This window comes from Biomphalaria glabrata, chromosome 15, assembly GCF_947242115.1.
Source record: "Biomphalaria glabrata chromosome 15, xgBioGlab47.1, whole genome shotgun sequence".
Taxonomy (NCBI): Eukaryota; Metazoa; Mollusca; class Gastropoda; family Planorbidae; genus Biomphalaria; species Biomphalaria glabrata.
The window spans coordinates 2,678,159-2,703,332 of record NC_074725.1 but is presented as its reverse complement, the minus strand read 5'-3'; the positions used below and the strand labels follow the sequence as shown (position 1 = coordinate 2,703,332).

The following is a 25,174-nucleotide window of genomic DNA, read 5'->3' as shown; positions in this document are numbered from 1 at the left end:
GACTAAAGACAAGCCTTTTTGTAAGTATTAAGTTTTCAATAACAATTCAAATGGTAGGAAATATTTTTTAAAATAATATTTAAAAAAACATGTCCAAATACAATGTACTGCTCTAATCTCTTTATAATCAGGAAGTACTCCTCTATTCTCTTTATAATCAGGAAGTACTCCTCTTTACGATCAGGAAGTACTCCTCTATTCTCTTCATTATCAGGAAGTATTCATCTATTCTCTTCATGGTCAGGAAGTATTCATCTATTCTCTTCATGATCAGGAAGTACTCATCTATTCTCTTTATAATCAGGAAGTACTCCTCTTTATAATCAGGAAGTACTCCTCTGTTGAGTCTATTCTCTTTATGATCAGCAATTCAATAAAACGCAATCTCTCAGTGGTTGCTCTGACCTTCAGTTAGGCAGAATTCAGTGACAGGTTCTTATTTTCTTGGCGAGAAAACAATTTACTTTATTGACAGGCATCGAGAGATTGGATTGTTCTCAGCCAAAATAAAAATACTTTGTTAAATATAAAGCGCGCCTACGGGGGAGAACTCCACATTTACAACCACATATTTCAATGTTGTAAGATTTATTTCGCTTCTCGATATCAAACAATTTTTTTTTTTTTTGCTTGATGCGTGTTTTGTTAGGAAATAATTGTACAAAGTTTTAAATTCATCCGAAAATGGGTAGTGGGAGAAATAACTTGTTTAAGACTTCTCCCAGACAGACAGACACAGAGTGGGTTGATATAGCCTTTGTAATAACAATAGTCATCGACAAGATAAACTTTCTTAAAAGTGTTTGTTACAAACCTCCTCCCCAATTCAGTCACAATAAATAGCTAAAAAGGTCAACATCTTAAACGTTTCCCAAAGTAACAAACAGAAGATGTTGTTTCCTTTGCTTGTTTAATATCTCATTTTAAATCAATAGTTAGATTTCAGGTAATAGAAAAATGTAAAAAAAAAGATTACTTTTAAAAAAAAAAAGCTTACTTTAAAAAAAAGAAAAGCTTACTTTAAAAAAAAAGCTTATTTAAAAAAAAAAAAGCTTACTTTAAAAAAAAAAAGCTTACTTTAAAAAAAAAGCTTACTTTAAAAAAAAAAAGCTTACTTTAAAAAAAAAAGCTTACTTTAAAAAAAAATAGCTTTCTTTAAAAAAAAAAAGCTTACTTTTAAAAAAAAGCTTACTTTTAAAAAAAAGCAAGCTTACTTTTAAAAAAAATCTTACTTTAAACTTTAAAAAAAAAAGGTTACTTTAAAAAAAAAAGCTTACTTTAAAAAAAAGCTTACTTTAAAAAAAAAAGCTTACTAAAAAAAAAAGCTTACTTTAAAAAAAAAAGCTTACTAAAAAAAAAAGCTTACTTTAAAAAAAATGCTTACTTTAAAAAAAAAGGTTACTTTAAAAAAAAAAGCTTACTTTAAAAAAAAAAAAAAGCTTACTTTAAAAAAAAAAGCTTACTTTAAAAAAAAAAAGCTTACTTTAAAAAAAAAAGCTTACTTTAAAAAAAAAAAGCTTACTTTAAAAAAACAACAACTGAAAAATGTCATACTATCAACGGTTATAGAGGAAAGTATAGAAAGAATGGGAGTATGGCACCCAACCGTCACCACCAACGCACCGTCACCACCAACGCACCGTCACCACCAACGCACCGTCACCACATTACAATACACCTGATGAAAGAAGTTCCTTACAACGACTCTATCTGAAAACACGGGTTAATGTTTTAATATCACTATAAAGTTTGATATGACGTTTAGGAAATTTAAATAAAATTTTAATATTTTTAACCATTTTTTTACAAAGATAAAGTGTAGGGTAGGCCACAATTGGTCATTAGTCATGTGACCAGCCGATATGAAACCCCTACGCGCCATACAGTGCTGTATTTAGACTTGAAAAAGGCCTTAAGCTATTTGAGATATGGGGCCCCATATGAGTCCAAATATTGTATAACTACTAAATATTTCTTGGAGGACCTAAGTTAGAGCTTATGTTGCATAGAGGTAAATCCGGCCCTGGCTCTATGATTGTTACACCATCGGGTGTGGGCCCCTAAATGGTCGTGGGCCCGGGTACATTGAACCCCTTCGCGCCATGGATGCTATGCCACTGCTACTGGCGTATCTATTGGCTTATCTACTGGCTTATCTACTGACTTATCTACTGGTTTATTTACTAGCTATCTACTGGCGTATCTACTGGCTCATCTTCTAGCATATCTACTGGCTTATCTACTGGCTTGTCTTCTGGCTTATCTACTGACTTGTCTACTGGCGTATCTACTAGCTATCTACTGGCGTATCTACTGGCTTATCTACTGGCTTACCTACTGGCTTATCTACTGGCTTATCTACTGGCTTATCTACTGACTTATCTACTGACTTATCCACTGGTTTATCTACTAGCTATTTACTGTATTGGCTCATCTACTAGCATATCTACTGGCCTATCTACTAGCATATCTACTGGCTCATGTACTAGCATATCTACTGGCTTATCTACTAGCATATCTACCAGCTATCTACTGACTTATCTACTGACTTATCTACTGGCTTATCCTGTTCCTTTTTTTCATCCACTATGTTGTTTCAAATAATAATAAAATGAAGCTAATGTTTAAGAAATGTTTTACATACATGCCAATTTATTTATTTTTCTTCTTTTTTTATGAATGATAAATAAATTATGAATGTTTAGTTTAATGTATTATTGAAACATAAACTAGGCATGGCTTAATCGTGTAGTTGTATTTCAGTTGTTGAATTAACACGCCATTAATAGGGCCCTAATGCAATGGATCGATCAAGGGCAAACACTAAGTACCATTTGTTTTCTCTATTCTCTGTAAACTAAGCGACACGTGAAATCAAACTTCTTTACTCTATAAGTCTTAGGTTTCAAAATGAGAGCTGTTTGACAGGGGCGTATTCGATTTGAAACATGCGTGCAAACATTGGAACTGGATATCAAGCAAGCAGAAGTGAAACTGAACTCTTTATGAGGCTTGCACCTCCCCCCCCCCCCAAGTGGAATTAGATAGTAGTGTGTGTTGGAAGGGTTTCGTGACCCAAATGGTCAAGATCCGGTGTTGACCAAAGTAGTAGGACACTATTGATTGTAACATTTAGTACGAGGCAAAATCTCAAACGAATGAATGCTAGAATTATGTGTCATGTCTCTCTCTCTTCTCTCCTCTCTCTCTCTCCTCTCTCTCCTTTCTCTCTCCTCTCTTTCTCTCTCAGCTCACACAACCTTAGGCCTGGGCCATCTTCTGTGATCAAATTAGTAATTAGTCCTCGGTTCAGAGTGAGTCACCTTTCGAAGGTCAGTCAGCGACCAGGCAGTCATTTTTTTTCCCACTTCGCGTATAATACTTGATGTCTGGCTCAGGCCCTTCCATCACACTCCCTCTGTTCTTACATTACTGTGGTGTGTCAATGTCTCTATCTCCCTCTGTTCTTACATTCTTGTGGTGTGGCAATGTCTCTACCTCCCTCTGTTCTTACATTCCTGTGGTGTGTCAGTGTCTCTATCTCCCTCTGTTCTTACATTCCTGTGGTGTGTCAATGTCTCTATCTCCCTCTGTTCTTACATTCCTGTGGTGTGTCAATGTCTCTACCTCCCTCTGTTCTTACATTCCTGTGGTGTGTCAATGTCTCTACCTACCTCTGTTCTTACATTCCTGTGGTGTGTCAATGTCTCTACCTCCTTCTGTTCTTACATTCCTGTGGTGTGTCAATGTCTCTACCTCCCTCTGTTCTTACATTCCTGTGGTGTGTCAATGTCTCTACCTACCTCTGTTCTTACATTCCTGTGGTGTGTCAATGTCTCTACCTCCCTCTGTTCTTACATTCCTGTGGTGTGTCAATGTCTCTATCTCCCTCTGTTCTTACATTCCTGTGGTGTGTCAATGTCTCTACCTCCCTCTGTTCTTACATTCCTGTGGTGTGTCAATGTCTCTACCTCCCTCTGTTCTTACATTCCAGTGGTGTGTCAATGTCTCTACCTCCCTCTGTTCTTACATTCATGTGGTGTGTCAGTGTCTCTACCTCCCTCTGTTCTTACATTCCTGTGGTGTGTCAATGTCTCTGCCTCCCTCTGTTCTTACATTCATGTGGTGTGTCAATGTCTCTACCTCCCTCTGTTCTTACATTCCTGTGGTGTGTCAATGTCTCTACCTCCCTCTGTTCTTACATTCATGTGGTGTGTCAATGTCTCTACCTCCCTCTGTTCTTACATTCATGTGGTGTGTCAGTCTCTACCTCCCTCTGTTCTTACATTCCTGTGGTGTGTCAATGTCTCTACCTCCCTCTGTTCTTACATTCATGTGGTGTGTCAATGTCTCTACCTCCCTCTGTTCTTACATTCATGTGGTGTGTCAGTCTCTACCTCCCTCTGTTCTTACATTCCTGTGGTGTGTCAATGTCTCTACCTCCCTCTGTTCTTACATTCATGTGGTGTGTCAATGTCTCTACCTCCCTCTGTTCTTACATTCCTGTGGTGTGTCAATGTCTCTACCTCCCTCTGTTCTTACATTCATGTGGTGTGTCAGTCTCTACCTCCCTCTGTTCTTACATTCCTGTGGTGTGTCAATGTCTCTACCTCCTTCTGTTCTTACATTCCTGTGGTGTGTCAATGTCTCTACCTCCCTCTGTTCTTACATTCCTGTGGTGTGTCAATGTCTCTACCTACCTCTGTTCTTACATTCCTGTGGTGTGTCAATGTCTCTACCTCCCTCTGTTCTTACATTCCTGTGGTGTGTCAATGTCTCTATCTCCCTCTGTTCTTACATTCCTGTGGTGTGTCAATGTCTCTACCTCCCTCTGTTCTTACATTCCTGTGGTGTGTCAATGTCTCTATCTCCCTCTGTTCTTACATTCCTGTGGTGTGTCAATGTCTCTACCTCCCTCTGTTCTTACATTCCTGTGGTGTGTCAATGTCTCTACCTCCCTCTGTTCTTACATTCCAGTGGTGTGTCAATGTCTCTACCTCCCTCTGTTCTTACATTCCTGTGGTGTGGCAATGTCTCTACCTCCCTCTGTTCTTACATTCCTGTGGTGTGTCAATGTCTCTACCTCCCTCTGTTCTTACATTCCAGTGGTGTGTCAATGTCTCTACCTCCCTCTGTTCTTACATTCCTGTGGTGTGTCAATGTCTCTACCTCCCTCTGTTCTTACATTCCTGTGGTGTGTCAATGTCTCTACTTCCCTCTGTTCTTACATTCCTGTGGTGTGTCAATGTCTCTACCTCCCTCTGTTCTTACATTCCTGTGGTGTGGCAATGTCTCTACCTCCCTCTGTTCTTACATTCCTGTGGTGTGTCAATGTCTCTACCTCCCTCTGTTCTTACATTCCTGTGGTGTGTCAATGTCTCTATCTCCCTCTGTTCTTACATTCCTGTGGTGTGTCAATGTCTCTACCTCCCTCTGTTCTTACATTCCAGCGGTGTGTCAATGTCTCTACCTCCCTCTGTTCTTACATTCCAGTGGTGTGTCAATGTCTCTACCTCCCTCTGTTCTTACATTCCTGTGGTGTGTCAATGTCTCTACCTCCCTCTGTTCTTACATTCCTGTGGTGTGTCAATGTCTCTATCTCCCTCTGTTCTTACATTCCTGTGGTGTGTCAATGTCTCTACCTCCCTCTGTTCTTACATTCCTGTGGTGTGGCAATGTCTCTACCTCCCTCTGTTCTTACATTCCTGTGGTGTGTCAATGTCTCTATCTCCCTCTGTTCTTACATTCCTGTGGTGTGGCAATGTCTCTACCTCCCTCTGTTCTTACATTCCTGTGGTGTGTCAATGTCTCTACCTCCCTCTGTTCTTACATTCATGTGGTGTGTCAATGTCTCTACCTCCCTCTGTTCTTACATTCCTGTGGTGTGTCAATGTCGCTACCTCCATCTGTTCTTACATTCCAGTGGTGTGTCAATGTCTCTACCTCCCTCTGTTCTTACATTCATGTGGTGTGTCAATGTCTCTACCTCCCTCTGTTCTTACATTCATGTGGTGTGTCAATGTCTCTACCTCCTTCTGTTCTTACATTCCAGTGGTGTGTCAATGTCTCTACCTCCCTCTGTTCTTACATTCCAGTGGTGTGTCAATGTCTCTACCTCCTTCTGTTCTTACATTCCAGTGGTGTGTCAATGTCTCTACCTCCCTCTGTTCTTACATTCCTGTGGTGTGTCAATGTCTCTACTTCCCTCTGTTCTTACACTCCAGTGGTGTGTCAGTGTCTCTAACAGCTTTCATGCTAGTCTCAGATCTTGTATCTACTTAACAAACAAAATGTTAGCTTTTGGTTTTCTAAACCAGCAAGTGTTCTAATAACAACAAAGGTGACCCCTCAACTCAAGAAAACATTAAGAAACTGGAACAGAATCAAAATAGAGCAGTGAGATTCATAACAAACGAATATTCACATTTGCCTAGAGCAGGGGTCGGCAACCTTTTGAGTCGGAAGAGCCAAAAATTATAATTTACGAAATTTCAAGTTTCTAAAGAGCCGCAAAGTTTTTTTTTGCCAATTAAATAGTACTCACACAATTATTTTTTTAAATAAAAAAACGAAACTATTCATATATAAGCAGTGTTTTTCACAACACATTAGATAATATATATATATATATATATGACATTATTAGATAATTATTTTTTTTTATCTCGGTAACAACTTAAGCAGTTAAACATTTACTTACATTAATAACTTGTACTTCAATAACAAACAATTGAGCAAACAAATTCAATGGGAGCCATGGCTTTGCATGGTTTTAGAAAGTTGGGATACATTTGGGTTGGCTAATCACTTGTTTTTAGTTTCAAAGTCGATTCTAAATTTTCATTTGTTAATTGGCTTTTAACTTAACTGTCACAATCACTAATAGTGCTACTGTCACGTGTCACCAATGGTGCCAGATGTCACAATCAGACTTGAACTATATTGCACCATCAATGATCGTGTTGCCGAGGATCTTGAAATGATCTTTCAATAAGATGATCGTATAGAAGTAGACAGATCTATGTTGATGATACGACCATACAGAATGTTGCCAATTGATAAGAGGATCATCTGGATCTAGGAGTTACTACTTGACAAATATGATCTAAGTACGTTCTATATTCAATAAAGAAACTTCTCTTCGTCTAAAAACAATTACTTTAATTAATAACTTGAAAACACTATTTACAAATAGTTACAATGGTTAAATGTACTTAAATAACTGATCTACACAATAATATATCTGAGTCTTAATACAAAAAGGTATATCTTCTAGATTTCACGTTACATACAAGTTAGATGTTATCACTACAAGTTTCAAACATACGACTCCATGTTATCGCTACACTTTCCAAAACAAGACTAACTAAAATATAAAGAAAAATCCAAGCTTTGGGCGAATTGCCATGTGACTCATATCTCATTGCCGCTTGGTTTGGATCTAACCAATAAATGCAAACCAATGTACAACAATTAACTTTCGAAACCAATGAAGTTCATTTTGAAAATGAAAGTAATTACAAGTCTGTTTTTTCCCGAGCTAGATGACCTTGCCGGCAGACCTTGGCTAAATATCGATACAGTGTACGTGACATTAACTATTAATTATAATCATGCAAGAGAACGCTCTCTTACGCCAATATGTCGATCCGAAGATTTTTTTTTTTATAACTGTGCTGAAGTAAATCGTGTCAAAAGTTGCACTGATTTTATCGCGATACTACTTTGGACATTGAAAATGAAGTAACTGACCGCTGTGAATAGCTTCTGCAAAAAGAATTATTTTTTCTTCGAAACAAACCAATTCTTCTAACAAACCATAGGATGGGTTTTCCTTTTCCTTGCAGTTTTAGATTCAGCTCTGTTATATCAACCATAAAGTAAAATTTGCGAAACTATTTGTCGTTGTCTAATTCAGGGTGACTAATGTCTTTTGCATTTAGAAATGTATGTAATTCATTCAAGCACAAAGCAAAAGTTTCAGCCTTTGAAAAGCCATCGCACTTTTTAGGACAGAAGGAGCTCGGAATACTGAGCTCAATTTCGTTTAAGAATTAAAGTGACGATGGTAGAGTGCTTTTGACAAGATGCTGTTAACAGTCTTGATTACCAGATTCATGAACTCAACTATTCGGCCGAATTTGTTTGGGCACAAAGCGCTTCTTGATGCATTCTTCAGTCAAACGTAAGATTACGCGCTTTATTTTGCTTCGATGTATCGTTATTGCCATTTTATTTTTTCCTGTTATATTTCTGGCTTCATCAGATGCTATTGAAACGATTTTATTTAAATTGAGCTTATTTTATTCAAGGTATTTTTGCATGGCATTTGCTGTATTTTCCCCTGTAGTTTGTCCTGATAGCAATCCTAGAAGTTCTTTTGGACCTTGGAAAGACATATACCTGACAAAAAGGCCAACTTGTGCCGTGTCTTTGTGTCGCAAGACTCATCTTAGCAAGTGATAAGACAGAAGAAAGTTAAATATCTTCCATCTGCGAATATGTTACATTTGAAGACATTTTAGCTATTCTATCTTGTACTGTTTTAGCGGATAGTGGCAAATCTTTCTTTTTTTTTCAAGATTTCTGGTTTGTTTTTGAAATCACAAAACAGTTCTACAGATGCACGTAGGAAGCAGTCTTTGGCATACTCACCATCTGTAAATGGTTTGCCTTTTTGTGCAATCTCTAGTGGTAATGCAAAACTTGTCAGATTAGCATTACTTGTAGATTGCTTCTAACTTTGAGAAGATAATCGCTTCTAGCTCATTTACTTGAAACAACAAACTTATATGTCACAACCAAAGCGAGTGGTGATGATGCCAATTCGTCTTGCGTCGGAAGCGAATTTAAATCTACATAGAAACATCCGTCGACGGACGAGAGCTTCCGACGGACTGACAACAGTGACGACACGTGTAATGGGGAAGGGTGTGGTGAAAAAAGAGAGTACAATTGGCTGAGAGATAAAATCAGTGCCTAATCCTTGTTAAACGATTCAGAACTATTTTAAAAAATGTTTCGATAAAATAAATAATATTTGCGTATGGAACTAAAGAGCCGCAGCTTCACATCCAAAGAGCCGCATGTGGCTCGCGAGCCGCAGGTTGCCGACCCCGGGCCTAGAGTAACACCTTTAGTAAAATCAGTAAATTTAGAAAGCCTTCAGGAGAGAAGACTCAAAAGTAAAGTAGCCATTATACATAAAACACTGAACCATAATCTTCAAATACAAAAACAAAATTTAATAAAATACTCTGAAAGACACAAAGATAAAGGCACATTCCTCGTCCAATATGCTAGGACAAATTTGTACAAATACTCCTTCTTCCCTAGTGCTATTAGAGCATGAAATGGTTGCCTGAGCCGATTGGGTAAACTAATAAATTGGCAGAATTTAAAATGGTCTATAACTATAGGAGAGTATTAAACAAAAAGATGACAAGGAGGTGAGTGCAAACAATTTCAGATTAGGATTAATTGTATTCATAAATGGGAAGACTTGTTTTATGAATATTTTTCAAACCGGAAAGTGCTCTGAATTTTTACTTCATTTTATTTGAAATTCATATTTTTCAGTCTTTGTTTTGAGCGTACATGTGTCCAAACACAAAGAACAACAGACAACCTAATTATCAACCATTTCTGAACAATGTTAACCTTAATTGTTTTGAAAACATGGAACGTATCGTTTGGTCTTGTGTGTTTTTGGCAATGTAATCTTCTACTAAAGTAGTCTATAATTAGAACATCCCCTCCTACTGTCTGGTACAACTTTTTAAACACAATTTCTTTCTTCCGCTTCCCATTCTCGGATCAAGTTGAAATTTTCTCACAATTATTCATTGTTCCAAACAAACCATGAACCAATAAAATAATAAAAAAATTAACAAATTAGTTAATTAATCGTGGTAATTAACAAATTTTCTTGGATATCAAAAAAGGGAAAATAATCTTATAGTATTGAGATGGGTGGCTGTAAATGTGGAGCTCTTCTCCCTACATAAACTTTGTGTTTGTTTTTTAAGTATTATTTTTTTTACATTTTTGCTTGTTTTTTTTTATTGTCGTTTCAAATGTTGTAAATAAATTACCATTTCAAAGCACTGGAGAGGCAGTTTGGCTCTGACATGTCTATACATTTGCTGTTTGCCTTTTCCATGGTCTTCCCATTTCCTAAGGTCAACAATTTACAGATGTGTCATTTATCACGTGACACTGTCTATTCTGCGTGACCCCCCCCCCCTCCGAAAAAAAAATCCACGTTTTGAGACTGTTTTCACAATATCTTCTTAGGCCTATATCACGCCTTGATCAGGGCATTGTTGTTTGTGTCACGTAAGCCCACATAGCACCAGACTGACCAGCCGTCCGGAGCCTTGGACTTGACTACCCCCCGACCCTACGCACCAGGACACGATCGACAACGCCCTCATTCAATCTAGTCCGTCGACAGCTGGTCAGTAGGTCCAACAAACTGTCCACCCAAAAACGATGAGTGGATTCACTGGTCACGTATTTCAGAAATATCTCTCGACATCTGAACCGTAGAGTTCTGGCGCGCATTCTTTTTTTTTACTTCACACAAGCAGAAGTCAAAAAACGGTTAATCCTTGCGCAGTGGTTCCCCGTGTCATAGTAATCAGCACCTGGCAGCTTAAGTCTCGGCTAAGGAACGCCTCTGTATCTCACACTGTTATACCGATTTGGTTTGAGCAATCTAGGCAGCCGACTATGGCCTTCGGTTGGTGGGGGGCGCCGCACAGGACTCTTCTAAACAATTTTTTTTAGAGAAAAAAATAGAGAAACTTCAATGTTATTGTTGGAGTGCACTAGGTTCTTAATAAATTGCGTAATTTTAGTTTTTACGCTGTTTTTTTTTTTAAATAATTTTTCTATTTCATTGAGGCAATAAAATTCACTTCACTTAGGGCCTCATATTGTCTAAGGCCGGCCCTGGAGATAAAATTTTAAAAATTAAAATTTATGAGCCGTAGGGTTCGTTTCCTTAGCGTATGAACGCGTGGCATCACCGAAACATTACGTAAATATCCTCAGAATGTCAAATAACACTTCACACGGCTCGTTTAGCTTCGTTGAGATGGTCGAGTAGCTTTGTTGAAATCCACCGCAACTTCTAATACGATAATTTTTAGCGTCCAGCAAGTACGCGTAAAGAAATCGATCCAGGGGAGGTAAGTTGATAAATTAGACACATTATTTGCACTAATTATGCATTAGTTAAAATAGGAAGGGAGATAGTGAATGTTTTATATTGACGTATGGCACAAATGTTACCTGATAGTTTTATTAATTAATAAAAAGGCGTAAGAATAAATGAAAATAATAATAATTTTTTTTTTACATATTAAAAAAAAAAGATAATACCATAATAATGTTACATTTGAATTAAACAAAGATCATATATGAAAAACAACAGTCGAGAGTCTCGTAACATACCATATTATTTCAGTTCTGTAGACGTTATGTACATAATCATTCATTCCTACTGCACATATAAGGACTCTGATAATACCGAAGATCCGATAACTGTGTCACACATAGGGACTGTCTTTAGAAGCCCCGTAGAAGTGCGATGTATGTAAGCATCAATCAAATATCCAGATCTTCAGAGAACGAAAATGTGAACCTTATATGCTCATGGAGTAATACCAGGATTATTTCTCAAGAAGGAATCTAGAGATTGAAGTGGGCAGCAGGTTAATACTGGGAGCTGGTTACAGTAAAAAAAAAAAAACTCTCCCTCCCGACTCCCCCCCCCTCCCGACCCAAATCCTTTCGTGAATAAAATTTAATGAAAAGCTCATTTTCACCTAAAATTGACATCCAGCTATACTGTACATACATTATGACCTCTGACCTCCTCATACGCTTAACATATCGGAACGTATACCCTATATGTATTATACATTACCAAATGATAGGATCATAGCGTATTGAGAAAGCTAAAAGCATGAAATTGCGCTGAGCAAAACCAACTGCTAAAATTATTTCTATAGCCTAGGTATATTGCAAAGTTAATTACATGACTGATCCAATTGTAATATATAGTCTATGTCCAAACTAATTGATACCATTACACTTTATTTAAACTTTTTTAAAAAAGTATTTTAAAAATGTTTTTCTTATTTAAAACTACGTTTTCAGTTTTGTAAAAGTTAAGGCTGTTTTTTTTTTTTTTTCAAAACTGAACAAGAAAATTGCGTGGCCAACTGTTACGCCCGATTTATTCTACGACCTTCGCCCTTTTCAAGGTCAGGCTTAATTCCAAAACCTTGTGACCGGAAATAAAAGAGAAGGCATTGTGGGTGGGAAGTGGTGAGGAAGGCGGCAGGAAGACGCTACAGAGATTGAAGTTTTGGCAAGATGGCGGGAGGTGTGAGAACGAATGAAATGACATTAGAGTCCCTTTGACTGGGTCGTTCATCGATTTTATTGTTGGCTGGGCCGGACAGAAACAAAGTCTTTGTTCTTAAAGTAGCTTCCTCTTGACCGAAGCATGTTAGTGCAAATAGGCTGTAGCTAAAGCCGGGGCATTAACAGCGCAGTGAGACACAATGAGGCTTCAGCTACCAGCCTCAATAAACTTGCAACAAGTTTTCGTGTCCTAAAGAGACCACTCTTAAAAGTATTTTAAATTTCCAGCTTTTACATATTTTACTGAACTAATAACTACTGTAACGATGTATATGCTAGTTGTGGTTGATGTAATTTGTACAGTACCTTGATAAGAACCTAGATGCTTGGGTGTTCTGTCTTGATACGAACCTAGATGCTTGGGTGTACTGTCTTGATAAGAACCTAGATGCTTGGGTGTACTGTCTTGATAAGAACCTAGATGCTTGGGTGTACTGTCTTGATAAGAACCTAGATGCTTGGGTGTACTGTCTTGATACGAACCTAGATGCTTGGGTGTACTGTCTTGATACGAACCTAGATGCTTGGGTGTACTGTCTTGATAAGAACCTAGATGCTTGGGTGTACTGTCTTGATACGAACTTTGATGCTTGGGTGTACTGTCTTGATACGAACCTAGATGCTTGGGTGTACTGTCTTGATAAGAACCTAGATGCTTGGGTGTGCTGTCTTGATAAGAACCTAGATGCTTGGGTGTACTGTCTTGATACGAACCTAGATGCTTGGGTGTGCTGTCTTGATACGAACCTAGATGCTTGGGTGTGCTGTCTTGATAAGAACCTAGATGCTTGGATGTACTGTCTTGATAAGAACCTAGATGCTTGGGTGTACTGTCTTGATACGAACCTAGATGCTTGGGTGTGCTGTCTTGATAAGAACCTAGATGCTTGGGTGTACTGTCTTGATACGAACCTAGATGCTTGGGTGTACTGTCTTGATAAGAACCTAGATGCTTGGGTGTACTGTCTTGATACGAACTTTGATGCTTGGGTGTACTGTCTTGATACGAACCTAGATGCTTGGGTGTACTGTCTTGATAAGAACCTAGATGCTTGGGTGTGCTGTCTTGATAAGAACCTAGATGCTTGGGTGTACTGTCTTGATACGAACCTAGATGCTTGGGTGTGCTGTCTTGATACGAACCTAGATGCTTGGGTGTGCTGTCTTGATAAGAACCTAGATGCTTGGATGTACTGTCTTGATAAGAACCTAGATGCTTGGGTGTACTGTCTTGATACGAACCTAGATGCTTGGGTGTGCTGTCTTGATAAGAACCTAGATGCTTGGGTGTACTGTCTTGATACGAACCTAGATGCTTGGGTGTACTGTCTTGATACGAACTTTGATGCTTGGGTGTACTGTCTTGATACGAACTTTGATGCTTGTGTGTACTGTCTTGATACGAACTTTGATGCTTGGGTGTACTGTCTTGATACGAACCTAGATGCTTGGGTGTACTGTCTTGATACGAACTTTGATGCTTGGGTGTACTGTCTTGATACGAACTTTGATGCTTGGGTGTACTGTCTTGATACGAACCTAAATGCTTGGGTGTACTGTCTTGATACGAACCTAGATGCTTGGGTGTAATGTCTTGATACGAACTTTGATGCTTGGGTGTACTGTCTTGATACGAACCTAGATGCTTGGGTGTACTGTCTTGATACGAACCTAGATGATTGGGTGTACTGTCTTGATACGAACTTTGATGCTTGGGTGTACTGTCTTGATACGAACCTAGATGCTTGGGTGTACTGTCTTGATACGAACCTAGATGCTTGGGTGTACTGTCTTGATACAAACCTAGATGCTTGGGTGTACTGTCTTGATACGAACCTAGATGCTTGGGTGTACTGTCTTGATACGAACCTAGATGCTTGGGTGTACTGTCTTGATACAAACCTAGATGCGTGGGTGTACTGTCTTGATACGAACCTAGATGCTTGGGTGTACTGTCTTGATACGAACCTAGATGCTTGGGTGTACTGTCTTGATAAGAACCTAGATGCTTGGGTGTACTGTCTTGATAAGAACCTAGATTCTTGGGTGTACTGTCTGGATAAGAACCTAGATGCTTGGGTGTACTGTCTTGATAAGAACCTAGATGCTTGGGTGTACTGTCTTGATAAGAACCTAAATGCCTGGGTGTACTGTCTTGATACGAACTTTGATGCTTGGGTGTACTGTCTTGATACGAACTTTGATGCTTAGGTGTACTGTCTTGATACGAACTTTGATGCTTGGGTGTACTGTCTTGTGTATTACAACTGCGAGATACAAATATTGAACATACACCATCACAAACTGGTCACCACAGAATAACAAAGTCCAGACTTGATATAACACAACAACAAACTTTGATACACAATGGGCCACAGTCGAGTAGTTAAGTATGTTATGATGTTATCCCTTTAATTGTCTACAAGTAACTGTTCCTAGAAGTCTAAGACGATAATGTTGTCACAAAAATGTCGCGTTCAAAGACGGTCAACTTCAGTGCGTCTCTTTACTAAATTAAGCGTCGAACACTAAATATCTATCTTTGAGATGCACGCAAACTGGTTTTAGTTGTAAAGAGAGTTCTTTAATTTGATACGCGCTACACCATAGACCTAAATATATGTAGAGAGAGATAGACTGGTCAAGGCTAATGTGTTATTTTTCGCGAGTTTTCGGCACTTCTAAACGACTTGTTAAATTATCTGTTACCTGAGATAATGTGTCGACATTTTGCCAACTGCTTTAATAATGATGTCATCAGCCCCAATTTGATAAAACATACAAACTTCTGCCAGTTCCCCCCCCCTCCGATAAGACTGGTGGAGGCTTCGACCTTGAACTCTTAACGTCTGTATTGTTCAAGTATGTGTCCAGAGTCCAGACACGAGTTTCAGGTGTAATTTTAGATCTACCTGTCTCGTATTAAGTCTGGTAGACATTATCAGCCGTTTTTTTTTCTTTTAAATAAAAAAATCTCTAGGTAGATTGATAAAAAGAATGCATTTCTTGGAGTGGCTGTTTGTAATAGCTTGAAGAGTGCAAAAATGCTGCATTAAGAAGGCGCGGTGGCTGAGTGGTAAAGCGCTCGGCTTCCGAACCTGTGGTCCCGGGTTTGAATCCTGGTGAAGACTTTGATTTTTAAATTCGGGATCTATAGGTCGCATCTGAGTCCACCCAGCTCTAATGGGGGAAAGTCGTTTAGTCGTTGTGCTGGCCACATGACACCCTCGTTAACCGTCTGCCCCAGAAACAGGTGACCTGACATTGGGCAAAGAATGTAAAAGGGAAAGCTGGCATATTGAAATAGGAGTAAAGCAATAAAGGCAGTGCCGTATTTAGACTTGAAAAGCTTATTTGAGATACGGGTTCTGTTTAGGGGCTCTTTTGTAAGTACAGATGTTATATGTCAATGCTAAGCATTTTTTGGGGCCCTAAGCTATAGTTTGCGTTGCCTGTAAAAAAAAATCCGGCCCTGAAGAGAAATGCCTGAAGTTAATTGGTGATAATGACGTGTCAATCATCTCATTGTCAGCCAGCACTGACCTATGTTCTCTGACGTAGATCTTTCACCGCCTCACGTCAACGCAAGTTGTTGGCAAGCCAGAACTCTCCAACGTTTCAATGTGTGTGTCGACGTATGCTTAAGATTTATATCCAGGTCTCTTACAAACACGATTTACGTAATTAGACGTAACCTTTATTTATAATCATCATAATCATAATGATAATAATACTAATAAAGATCAGTCTAAGAGAGTGGCAGCAATAGATCTCAATGACTCGATTATAGGCCCTGTACTGGATTTACATAAAGGCAACACAAACTGTAGCTTAGGAACTCCACTAGCTTTGGGGCCCCCAAAAATTATTCCTGGGATATTTTAAACCCGTCCTGTAAAGGCCATAAATATATAGTCTATATCTAAAAAGAATTAGTATTGCCAGTCACAGAGAGTGGTATCGCTGCATTCAGTAAATTGAGTAGACATTGCAAAATGGAACCTACATTGTAGTTAAGTTCCTTTTAATAAACGATTTTTTCTATCCGTACGAGAGTACGCAAAAAAAAAATAATAAAAGCTCAAATGACAATTATACTAAGCCTTATCCTCCAATATCTTCAATAACATTGAGCGTTTTACGTTGGCGGCCTGGTGGCTGAGTAGTATACTATAGCGCTTAGCTATCGAACTAACGGATCTCGGGTTCAAATCTAGGAGGATGATTAGGATTTTGAATTTCGTGATTTTTAGGAAGCTCCTGTGTCCACCCAACTCAAATAGGCACCTGACATTAGTATGCGAGAGTAAAGCCGGTTGGAGGTTGTGCTGACCACATGACATCCTCGTTAACCGTCGACTGTCACATCATCTGCTCTTTAAATCGCAAGGCCTGAAAGGGTTAATTAACTTTTTTTAAATTAGCGTTTTACATATCAATTTAGTGATTCTTCAAAAATAAAATAACATGTTAAACAATTGTCCCACAACCCACTAGGTACTCTCCGCTGACATGAACATCTATGCAAGATAAACGCCTCTGAGATGAACATCTATGCAAGGTATACGCCGCTGACATGAACATCTATGCGATATATACGCCGCTGACATGAACGTCAACCCAAAGATCCTAAAGTTGCTTAAATTGCGATATGCGTTTTCCGCTTTAACAACCATGTTCTGGGATCCGAACCCCCAACTCATCACCATCCCCAAGTGCCCTGAATGGTTGCGCTAAAGAACATATTAATCTTACTTAAGGCAACGCACGGAACGTACAAGACAGTCTGACCTCATTTTTTTAAATTCCCACTTTTGGGGCTTTTCCATTATGACTAGCGACACGAAACAGCTGTTCCAGGTCTAGAATAATAGGGTCACAGTGACATTTGGAGTACGATCCAAACATAGAAATAGGCAGACGTTGAAAACAAAGAAAGTTTGAGTTTGTTTTAATACATGCGTTCAACGTCACAGTTCAATGGGTCTTTGTTGGTTTCAGCTAATAAAAGAGTCGTGATGGCCTAGAAAAAATTATCTAAATATAGTTTGTGCTGCACTTTGTTAGTGCTATAAGAATATGATGTAATTTTTTTTATCCAACTTGATTTCATTCAATTAATATAAGTTGTCTTTCTGTCGTGCCGTCTGTCCAGTCTCGTTTGGTTTTAAAATAGTGGGTTAACTTTTTTAGGCAACATTAAGATTCGAACAGGAGTCAAGAAAAAGTCTGGTGCATACGATCAAGGCTCTACCATGCTTTTATTACGGTTGACTTTAAATAAAAAAAACATATATAAATAGGCCTTTGATGAATATATTGTTACGATCTTCTCAATCATGCCTTCTACAAACACTGCTCAACAACACAACACATCTAATACAAGAACTTGACAACAAGTGCTTCAATAAACGATGTGGCGGTTTAATGACAAATACATGAAAAGCCAATACAACACAACTGGCTACATCAAATTCAAATGCTTTAACACAATAGAACTGCGTACTAGACACTACAAGTCTTTCTCTGTCTACTTCTAGACTCGTACAGCTACATTTTCAAGGACTTCACTTTGTAGCACTCTGTCCTTACTGCCTTGCTGTCCTGGACTCTACTGTCCTTTCTTTACACATTGTCTCTCGACCGTAAAGGCTTTCGGTCACATGACCACGGCACGGGTCATACTTGCGTGCACTAGCAGTAGCCCTACTGTCCCCTGTTCAACAGCCGTTGACCAGTTGACCTGTGTGATTGGCCTGAGTCGTGTGTACCAGTAGGTCCCACACACATTAACCCTTTCAGTCCGCCACTGGAGTTACTACAATATTTTTTTAAAAAATTTACTACATTCTACGAAACAATATAAATAATTATAAAATACATTTTTCTTCAAAGTGTTTCTCTAAAAACAAACTTGAATTATGTGACTCTAAATCTGGAAAATAAATTGTATCAAATAAGCTGCAAGACATTGAGATCCGAATCGATCTTTTGTTTGATTGTAAAAATGTTTGACATGTTTCGGATGTTCCTTCAGAGTTGAAGATAATTTACTTCCCAGTTCAAACCTCCCGCAGGACGACGGGGGATGGGAGCGGGCAGGGTTTGAACCCCGGACCATCGATAAGTCCGAACGACAGTCCAGCGCGCAAACCGCACGACCAGGCAGCCATCCATTTTCGGAATAGGAACTTAAAAAAGAGTTTCAAACTTTCTTATCCGTTTTATACATTTTTCCTCCTTTTTTTGATGCACTCCAGTGTGAGTTAATAATAATAATAATAATAATAATTATAATAATAATAATAATCTTTATTATCTATAAGGAAATTTGTAATACAATTCCATTTGAAAGCACAAATTGCACGTCTCCACAGTGCAGAGCCATTTTTTTTTAAAATTATTTTATTGTATTTTTTTTAGGTAAATTTAAAGCATGTATTAAGTTAATGATCAGCACGTGTCTGATAATATGTCAGTGATATCTCGTGATATGATCCTGTGTCCTAAAATACATTGTTTCATTCCCATCGGGTACTATAAAGACACTTCCTAGAAAAATATTATGATAACACGGCTCCTAAGATGACACTAATTATGCGCACCGAAACACCGTTCAGCATGGGGTATGAACGAACTGTTTAGAAGAGACAGTTAAGATACGGCCAATGGTGTTTGCTGAATTGGGTCCAAGGCAGGAAGACAGATCTGTGTGTCATGTTTAATGGTGCTCTCTATATGTCTTTTTCTCATAGTTAATAATTAAACTTGTGTAGTTGTTCATTTCTTTCGTTGAGTGATGCCTATTTGTACCACAATCTACAATATTTATTTTGTGTTGTTAGTAGAAATAGGAACATTCACACATCTCATTTTGTGTACGACTTCCAATATATTTTAAGTGCTTTGCGCTTATGGGATCGACCTACCCCACATCCAAAACCACAGGACATGTTTTCATAAGTTTGAGATTTCACTTTTTTTTTTGTCATCAAATTTTTATTTTTACTTTGTGATTGTCCCTAGAGGTGAGGCAGAAGGTCGAGCACATAGGAGAAACACCCATATTCCTCTTTTGTGCCACAACAGCCGTGTCCGCCGTGAGGATAAGTTATAGGTGATAGAGATGTAACACATTGGATCCTTCTCAGTTGTTCAGACAGGCCGATGGTCGAGAACTACATGGGCCTAGAGTTGTAATCCTATTTTTGTTTTAATTTTTTAAAAGTTTTAACTATATCGCCTTCACATTTCACCATATTGCTTTCTCTTTCCTCTCTCACTCAATTTTATTGCTTCAAGAGCGTCCACAAGATCTTTAAAACCAAAATGTAACCAAAGAGCAGAGAACTGTGATTAACTTTAGTTGTGAACATTTCTAAATGGTTAGAGATATTTTCGAGAACAGTGTCCACCCACCCACCAAGGTTTTTTTTTTCTCTTTTTGTTGTTGATTGACACGATGAAGAGTTTGCAAGCTGAGAAGATCAACTATAATACAATTATTTGACCCTCTGTTGTTAACAATCGTAACATCTTTCTAGCCAAGCATTCTCTTGAAGTTTGAACAGTTCCCAGACTGACACCAAAATTAATGGTTCAAATTTATCCGTATTTATGTTTTTCCTTAAACAAAAACTTTCTGCCTTTTTTTTTCCTGTTTTTAGTTGACAACGCTTAATTACTAATGGCGCACGAAATGTCAGGCGTTACCATGGAAACCTTTCTTGTAGAACAGGAAACGCTCTTGGAAAATTTAAAAACAAAAACAATAATAATGATTGAAGGGAATAAATGCACAGAGAGAAACTACACACACACAGCTGGATATGTTTGTAGACGTAGATTATAAGATAGGATATGCTTCTGGGTTTATTCCTGTGTGTATTTCTGTGTTTTTAATTCTGTCGCGGAATGGATAACTGCCTAGTAAGTTAAATCTTGGTCAAGCAGTTTTAAATATAAAATAGGGAGATAACAATCTTATTGTTGGGTAGGATTACGTGTTTAAATATCAAGGAAAATTTTGGAATGGGAGAGTCAGAACGAAACAAATAAAGAGAGAGAGAGAGAGAGAGAGAGAGAGAGAGAGAGAGAGAGAGAGAGAAAGGAAGATGAAGCGAGATAGAGAGAGAGAGAGAGAGAAAAAAGAAACAGAAAAAAAAAGAGAGGAAGATAATGCGAGAGGAAAAAAAGGGAGAGAAAGAGAACGAGAGGGGGAGAGAGCGCGCAAAAGAAAGAAAAGAGTGTTTGAGAGAGAGAGAGAGAGAGAGAATGAGTTCTAGAAAGAAATCGAAATGAAGAAGTAGATAAACATCTATTTATTAGACAAAGGCAGTTGAGGCTGTGTGTAAGCTGGCAGACTGCTGTGTAATGTGTTGTTTGAATATCCGGCACAGGGTCAACACGACACAGTTACATCAACGTCCTGGCTAATTAGGGGAAACAAACACACACACACACATAGCGCTCATGTATACTTAACCACAGGTCAGAGGCGGATACACAAGAATCCCTCTTAAATGTGTTGTGTTTGTATGTGACATCCTCTAGTATAGCCCCAGTTGTTATTATATGGCAATAATTTAAACGGTATTGTACAACTGTCTCGTCTCTCTGTTCCCTCGCCTCTCTGTTCCCTTGTCTCTCTGTTCCCTCGTGTCTCTTTTTACCTCATTGCTCTGTTTCATCCCTTTCCTGTTCCAATATTTCCCCCATCTCTCTGTTCCCTCCTGCTATATCCCTTTTTTGTTCCCTTATCTTTCTGTTCCTTTCCTCTCTGTTCCATTCATTTCTTGTTCCCTTTTCTCCCTGTTTCCTCCTGCTGTATCCCATTTCTGTTCCATTATTTCCCTTATCTCTCTGTTCCCTCTCTGCTATATCCCTATCCTGTTCCCTTATTTCCATTATCTCTTTGTTCCTTATTTCCTTGTTCTCTTACCTCTGTTATCTCTCTGTTCCCTTCCACACTGTTCCATTACCTACATGTTCCCGTATCTTCCCTTTCATCATCTCTATGCTCCTTACCTTTTACCTTGACCTTTACCTATCCCTTAGTCTGCTGGACGGTTGGGGCATCATGCAAGACTGGTCGCCTATCTTTCTCCATTCCTCCCTGTCCTTTGCCTTGTTTAGAACCTCTTTCAATGGCAGGCCCGTCCATTCTTTTACGTTGTCCTCCCATCGCTTTCTCTGTCTGCCTCTTCTTCTTTTTCCTGGTACTGTTCCCTGAAGGAAGGTCTCCTCTAGTCCCGAAGATCTTGCAATATTGCCATAGATTTTGAGCTTGCCTTTTTTCACTCTAGTTAGCAGGTCGTCATGGGGTCCGATCGCTGCAGTAACCCTGTCAGCTAGTTCTTCTGTTCCTGCTAGACCATCAATGTCCTTCACCTTTCATTAAAGTAATCTAAAATTTGCGCTAACTACAGATTCGTTTGTTTACGACTTCAAGCCGCACTGCGCTACCAAAACTACATCATGCGTCTCACAGAGAAAGAGGCGATGAGATATCCGAACAAACGAATGTACATCAGAGAAATACTCACATCTCCTTAATGTCGGCCTCTATAGTCCACTTATTACCATGCCAGCTATTCTCATTTCATCAACCATCTTTGTCTTTACGACATAAGAATATTTTAAAAAATGAAGCAGTGTCCCATTTACAAACTTAACGAAACAAACCGTCAAATAAATATTCTATTTTAATGTATCTCAAGTATCCACTTAATAGTTGCTTTTTTTTTTGTGTGTGCGCTGTTTTTTACCACTGGGGTGGGTCAGCCCCCAAGTTGAGAACCAGAATCGTAATAAATAAGTCTTTGAAGGGAACGTAACAGTTAAGTGCTGTGTTAAGAAGTAGTTGGTATTTGACGAACGCGTTTGTTTACTATGACATTTATTTCGCTGGACATGATATATAGAATGCTTGACTATGAAACTCTAATAAAGACACCGAATTGGTATGTAAACAGCTATAGTGTTATGAACTTATGGTATTACTCAATTTCAATAAGTATAGCTATAAGAGACTTTGTAGCATGCCAATTGTATGTGATTTCTATGAACGCGTTGTATTTGTATATATATATGTGAGCCTATTGCAGAAACATAAAACTTTAGTTATTCGGATGGCTGCCTGGTGGTGTTGGTCCCTGGTTTGAACCCTGCCCGTCGCCACCCCCAGTCGCCCTGTGGAAGGCTGGGATGTTGTAATTTTCATCCATTCAAAAATGAATGTTTTTGTGTTCTAGCAGGTCGTCTAGGGGTGTGGGGGTAGGATGTGCTCGAATTCGTAACCATTGTGGCAATAACCGAAGCGTGTATCACGTGACCCGGTGGCCATCTTTACTTGGTCTCTTAATCTGTTAAACAGAAGGCCAACCGTTACAGAAGGCCTCAACACTGACCAGCGATGTCGCAACCTGTGGACAGTGTGTTATTGACGGTCGTTGACTTGTAGCACCAAACTGCTGGCAGACAACTAAACCGATGTAGGCGTATTATAGCTTAACTAATACACTTGAAATAACCTGAATGACTTCTTTGTGAACAATACTAAATATAGGCCTAACTTTTATTATCATATTGTAATGACTTAAGGGAGGCAAGTCAACGAGACACAGATGCTTATTTACACATCACAGGTACACAAAACAACATCTATCTTAGGCACAGTTTTTTCACTTTGGCTCTCTACTTGGGCGGAAATCATTCTCCTTTCTCATGTTGACATCCTTTTAGGTCTAGTCTATCACAGTGCGCACCTTGTAGCACTAGCCTGGATGGCGGCGCGCATTGCGGAGTTATAACAGTATAGATAAAATCAAGTTGATGTGAGATCAAATAAATGTACTAGTCTTTATTCATTCTTTTTTTTTTTTCAAGAAACTCATTACAATAACACAACCTTTCAGTCTCACGTTCTGGAGTCGTCTGTCCTAATTAGGACCAAATGACGATAAAGCCACCTATGTTGCATCATTCACAACCAATGGCTAACATTTTCCCCACTATCACCATAGAAACACACACACACGCACACACTATAACACCTAGTAAAACGTAGAATGAGTTATATGCATATTAAAAACTTAAGATTTTTCTTTCTACCTCTTAGACCAGCGGTTCTCAACCTTTTAAGCTCGGCGACCCCTTTTTACAATCCACACTCTGCGGCGACCCCCATCCACACAGCAATAGAAGAATAGACAAAAAACAATCCGTATTTTCGATGGTCTAAGGCGACCCCTGGCAAATCGTCAATCGACCCTAAAAGGGTCGCGACCCACAGGTTGAGAACCCCTGTCTTAGACTAACTATTCCCCCCCCCACACACACACACTTTTCTCAACGTCCTGCTTATACGGATAGGCTGTACTAAAAATAGAATTGATGTTTCACTGCTGCTATATTCAATTATCAATTTATTCTTGTTCTTTCACCCACAGAGAGATACCGCCCACCATGCTGACGTCGTGAAGGTGTTGAGGGACGCTGGGACCACTTCGTCACTTCCGTAGTCGCCATCTTTGGTTCTCGTCACGTGAGGACAAAAAAAATTTAAATGACGTGGGGTGAGACCAAACGCAATACTGACAAGCATTATATGGCATCGATTATTCTGTATGTCGACTACTGCCGTAGCATTTCCTCAATGACAACTATGACAGGACGGGATCGCTTGTCACTGGTGTAGGCAGAGAATCGATTACGGGTTGTATCGTTTTTGAACAGCGTGATTGCAAATGTATAATTGGTTTAAGTAACTGATCTATATAAAGCGTAGATGCGCCTGACCTACTAACGTTGTAGATCAGAGGGGCCTGATAACTGTGACCTACTTACGCTGTGAGAATGGATAGTGTTCATTTATCTGACCTATTTATATGTTACTGTGGATTATTCTGACCTACTTAAAGCTTTACATTTGTGACCTAAAAAATAAAACGGAATCACTGGACTACATACAGAGTGTTGCTACACTGACCTACTTACAAAGTGTGGATACACTGACCCACTTACAGAGTGTGGATACAATCACGAACATACATTTGTTTTCGTAGTGTGTCTGGATAACTCGGTGACCTAATACATGGATCCTCACAGCCATTTCCCACCATCTCCCAGAGAGATGTACATGTACCGGCCGCCTCAACTGAACGGACATACCACGGTGAGTAAATATTTTGGATATACCACAGTGAGTCGTTACAATACAGCTGTGAATGTAGGATAGTTACTTTTCGCTTCCTAATATCGTGTCTATATATTGGTAGACCACAAAGATAAAGGCACATTCCTCATATGCTAGGACAAATTTGTATAAATGCTGCTTCTTCCCTAGTGCTATTAGAGCATGGAATGGGTTGCCTGAGCTAGTCAGGAAAACCAGTGACTTGGCAGAATTTAAGTCATTGGTTAATAGGCATGACTGAATGCATGACGCGTAGGACGTAATCATCTTCTTTTTTGAAGTAACGTCTGTATTATATAAGATAAGATAAGACCAGTACTACGTGCTTACGACAAGCATAGCTAGTTCTGAGTAGTCATAGGAAGTAACGCACTCTTCTTTATCTTCAGACTGCAAAAACATTCACCTAATTATTATTAATTAGAATTAATTAGGTTTATCAAAGAAAAATGTGGTGAACTGGTTCGTGTGGTGAACTGGTTAGTGTGGTGAACTGGTTCGTGTGGTGAACTGGTTCGTGTGGTGAACTGGTTCGTGTGG

General features: G+C 38.8%; 1 protein-coding gene and 1 long non-coding RNA gene across 3 annotated transcripts in view; one reads left to right on the top strand and one right to left on the bottom strand.

Moving 5' to 3' along the window:
• LOC106076612 (ras-associated and pleckstrin homology domains-containing protein 1-like) overlaps positions 1-25,174 on the top strand; it is a 113,785-nt gene that overhangs the window by 44,420 nt on the left and 44,191 nt on the right. The window contains exons 1-2 of one of the 2 annotated variants that reach the window (XM_056012375.1): positions 22,303-22,400; positions 23,889-24,613. In XM_056012375.1, coding sequence (XP_055868350.1) covers positions 24,533-24,613 — 81 coding nt within the window. In that variant the 5' untranslated portion in view covers positions 22,303-22,400; positions 23,889-24,532. Of the gene's footprint in view, positions 1-22,302; positions 22,401-23,888; positions 24,614-25,174 lie in introns of those variants that run through there. The other variant, XM_056012374.1, reaches the window with a different exon arrangement.
• LOC129923095 (uncharacterized) lies at positions 13,031-13,838 on the bottom strand. The gene is made up of 4 exons (XR_008775012.1): positions 13,681-13,838; positions 13,450-13,614; positions 13,285-13,317; positions 13,031-13,218 (listed from the first exon to the last, which is right to left on the bottom strand). It is a non-coding gene; the product is annotated as an uncharacterized LOC129923095 (long non-coding RNA).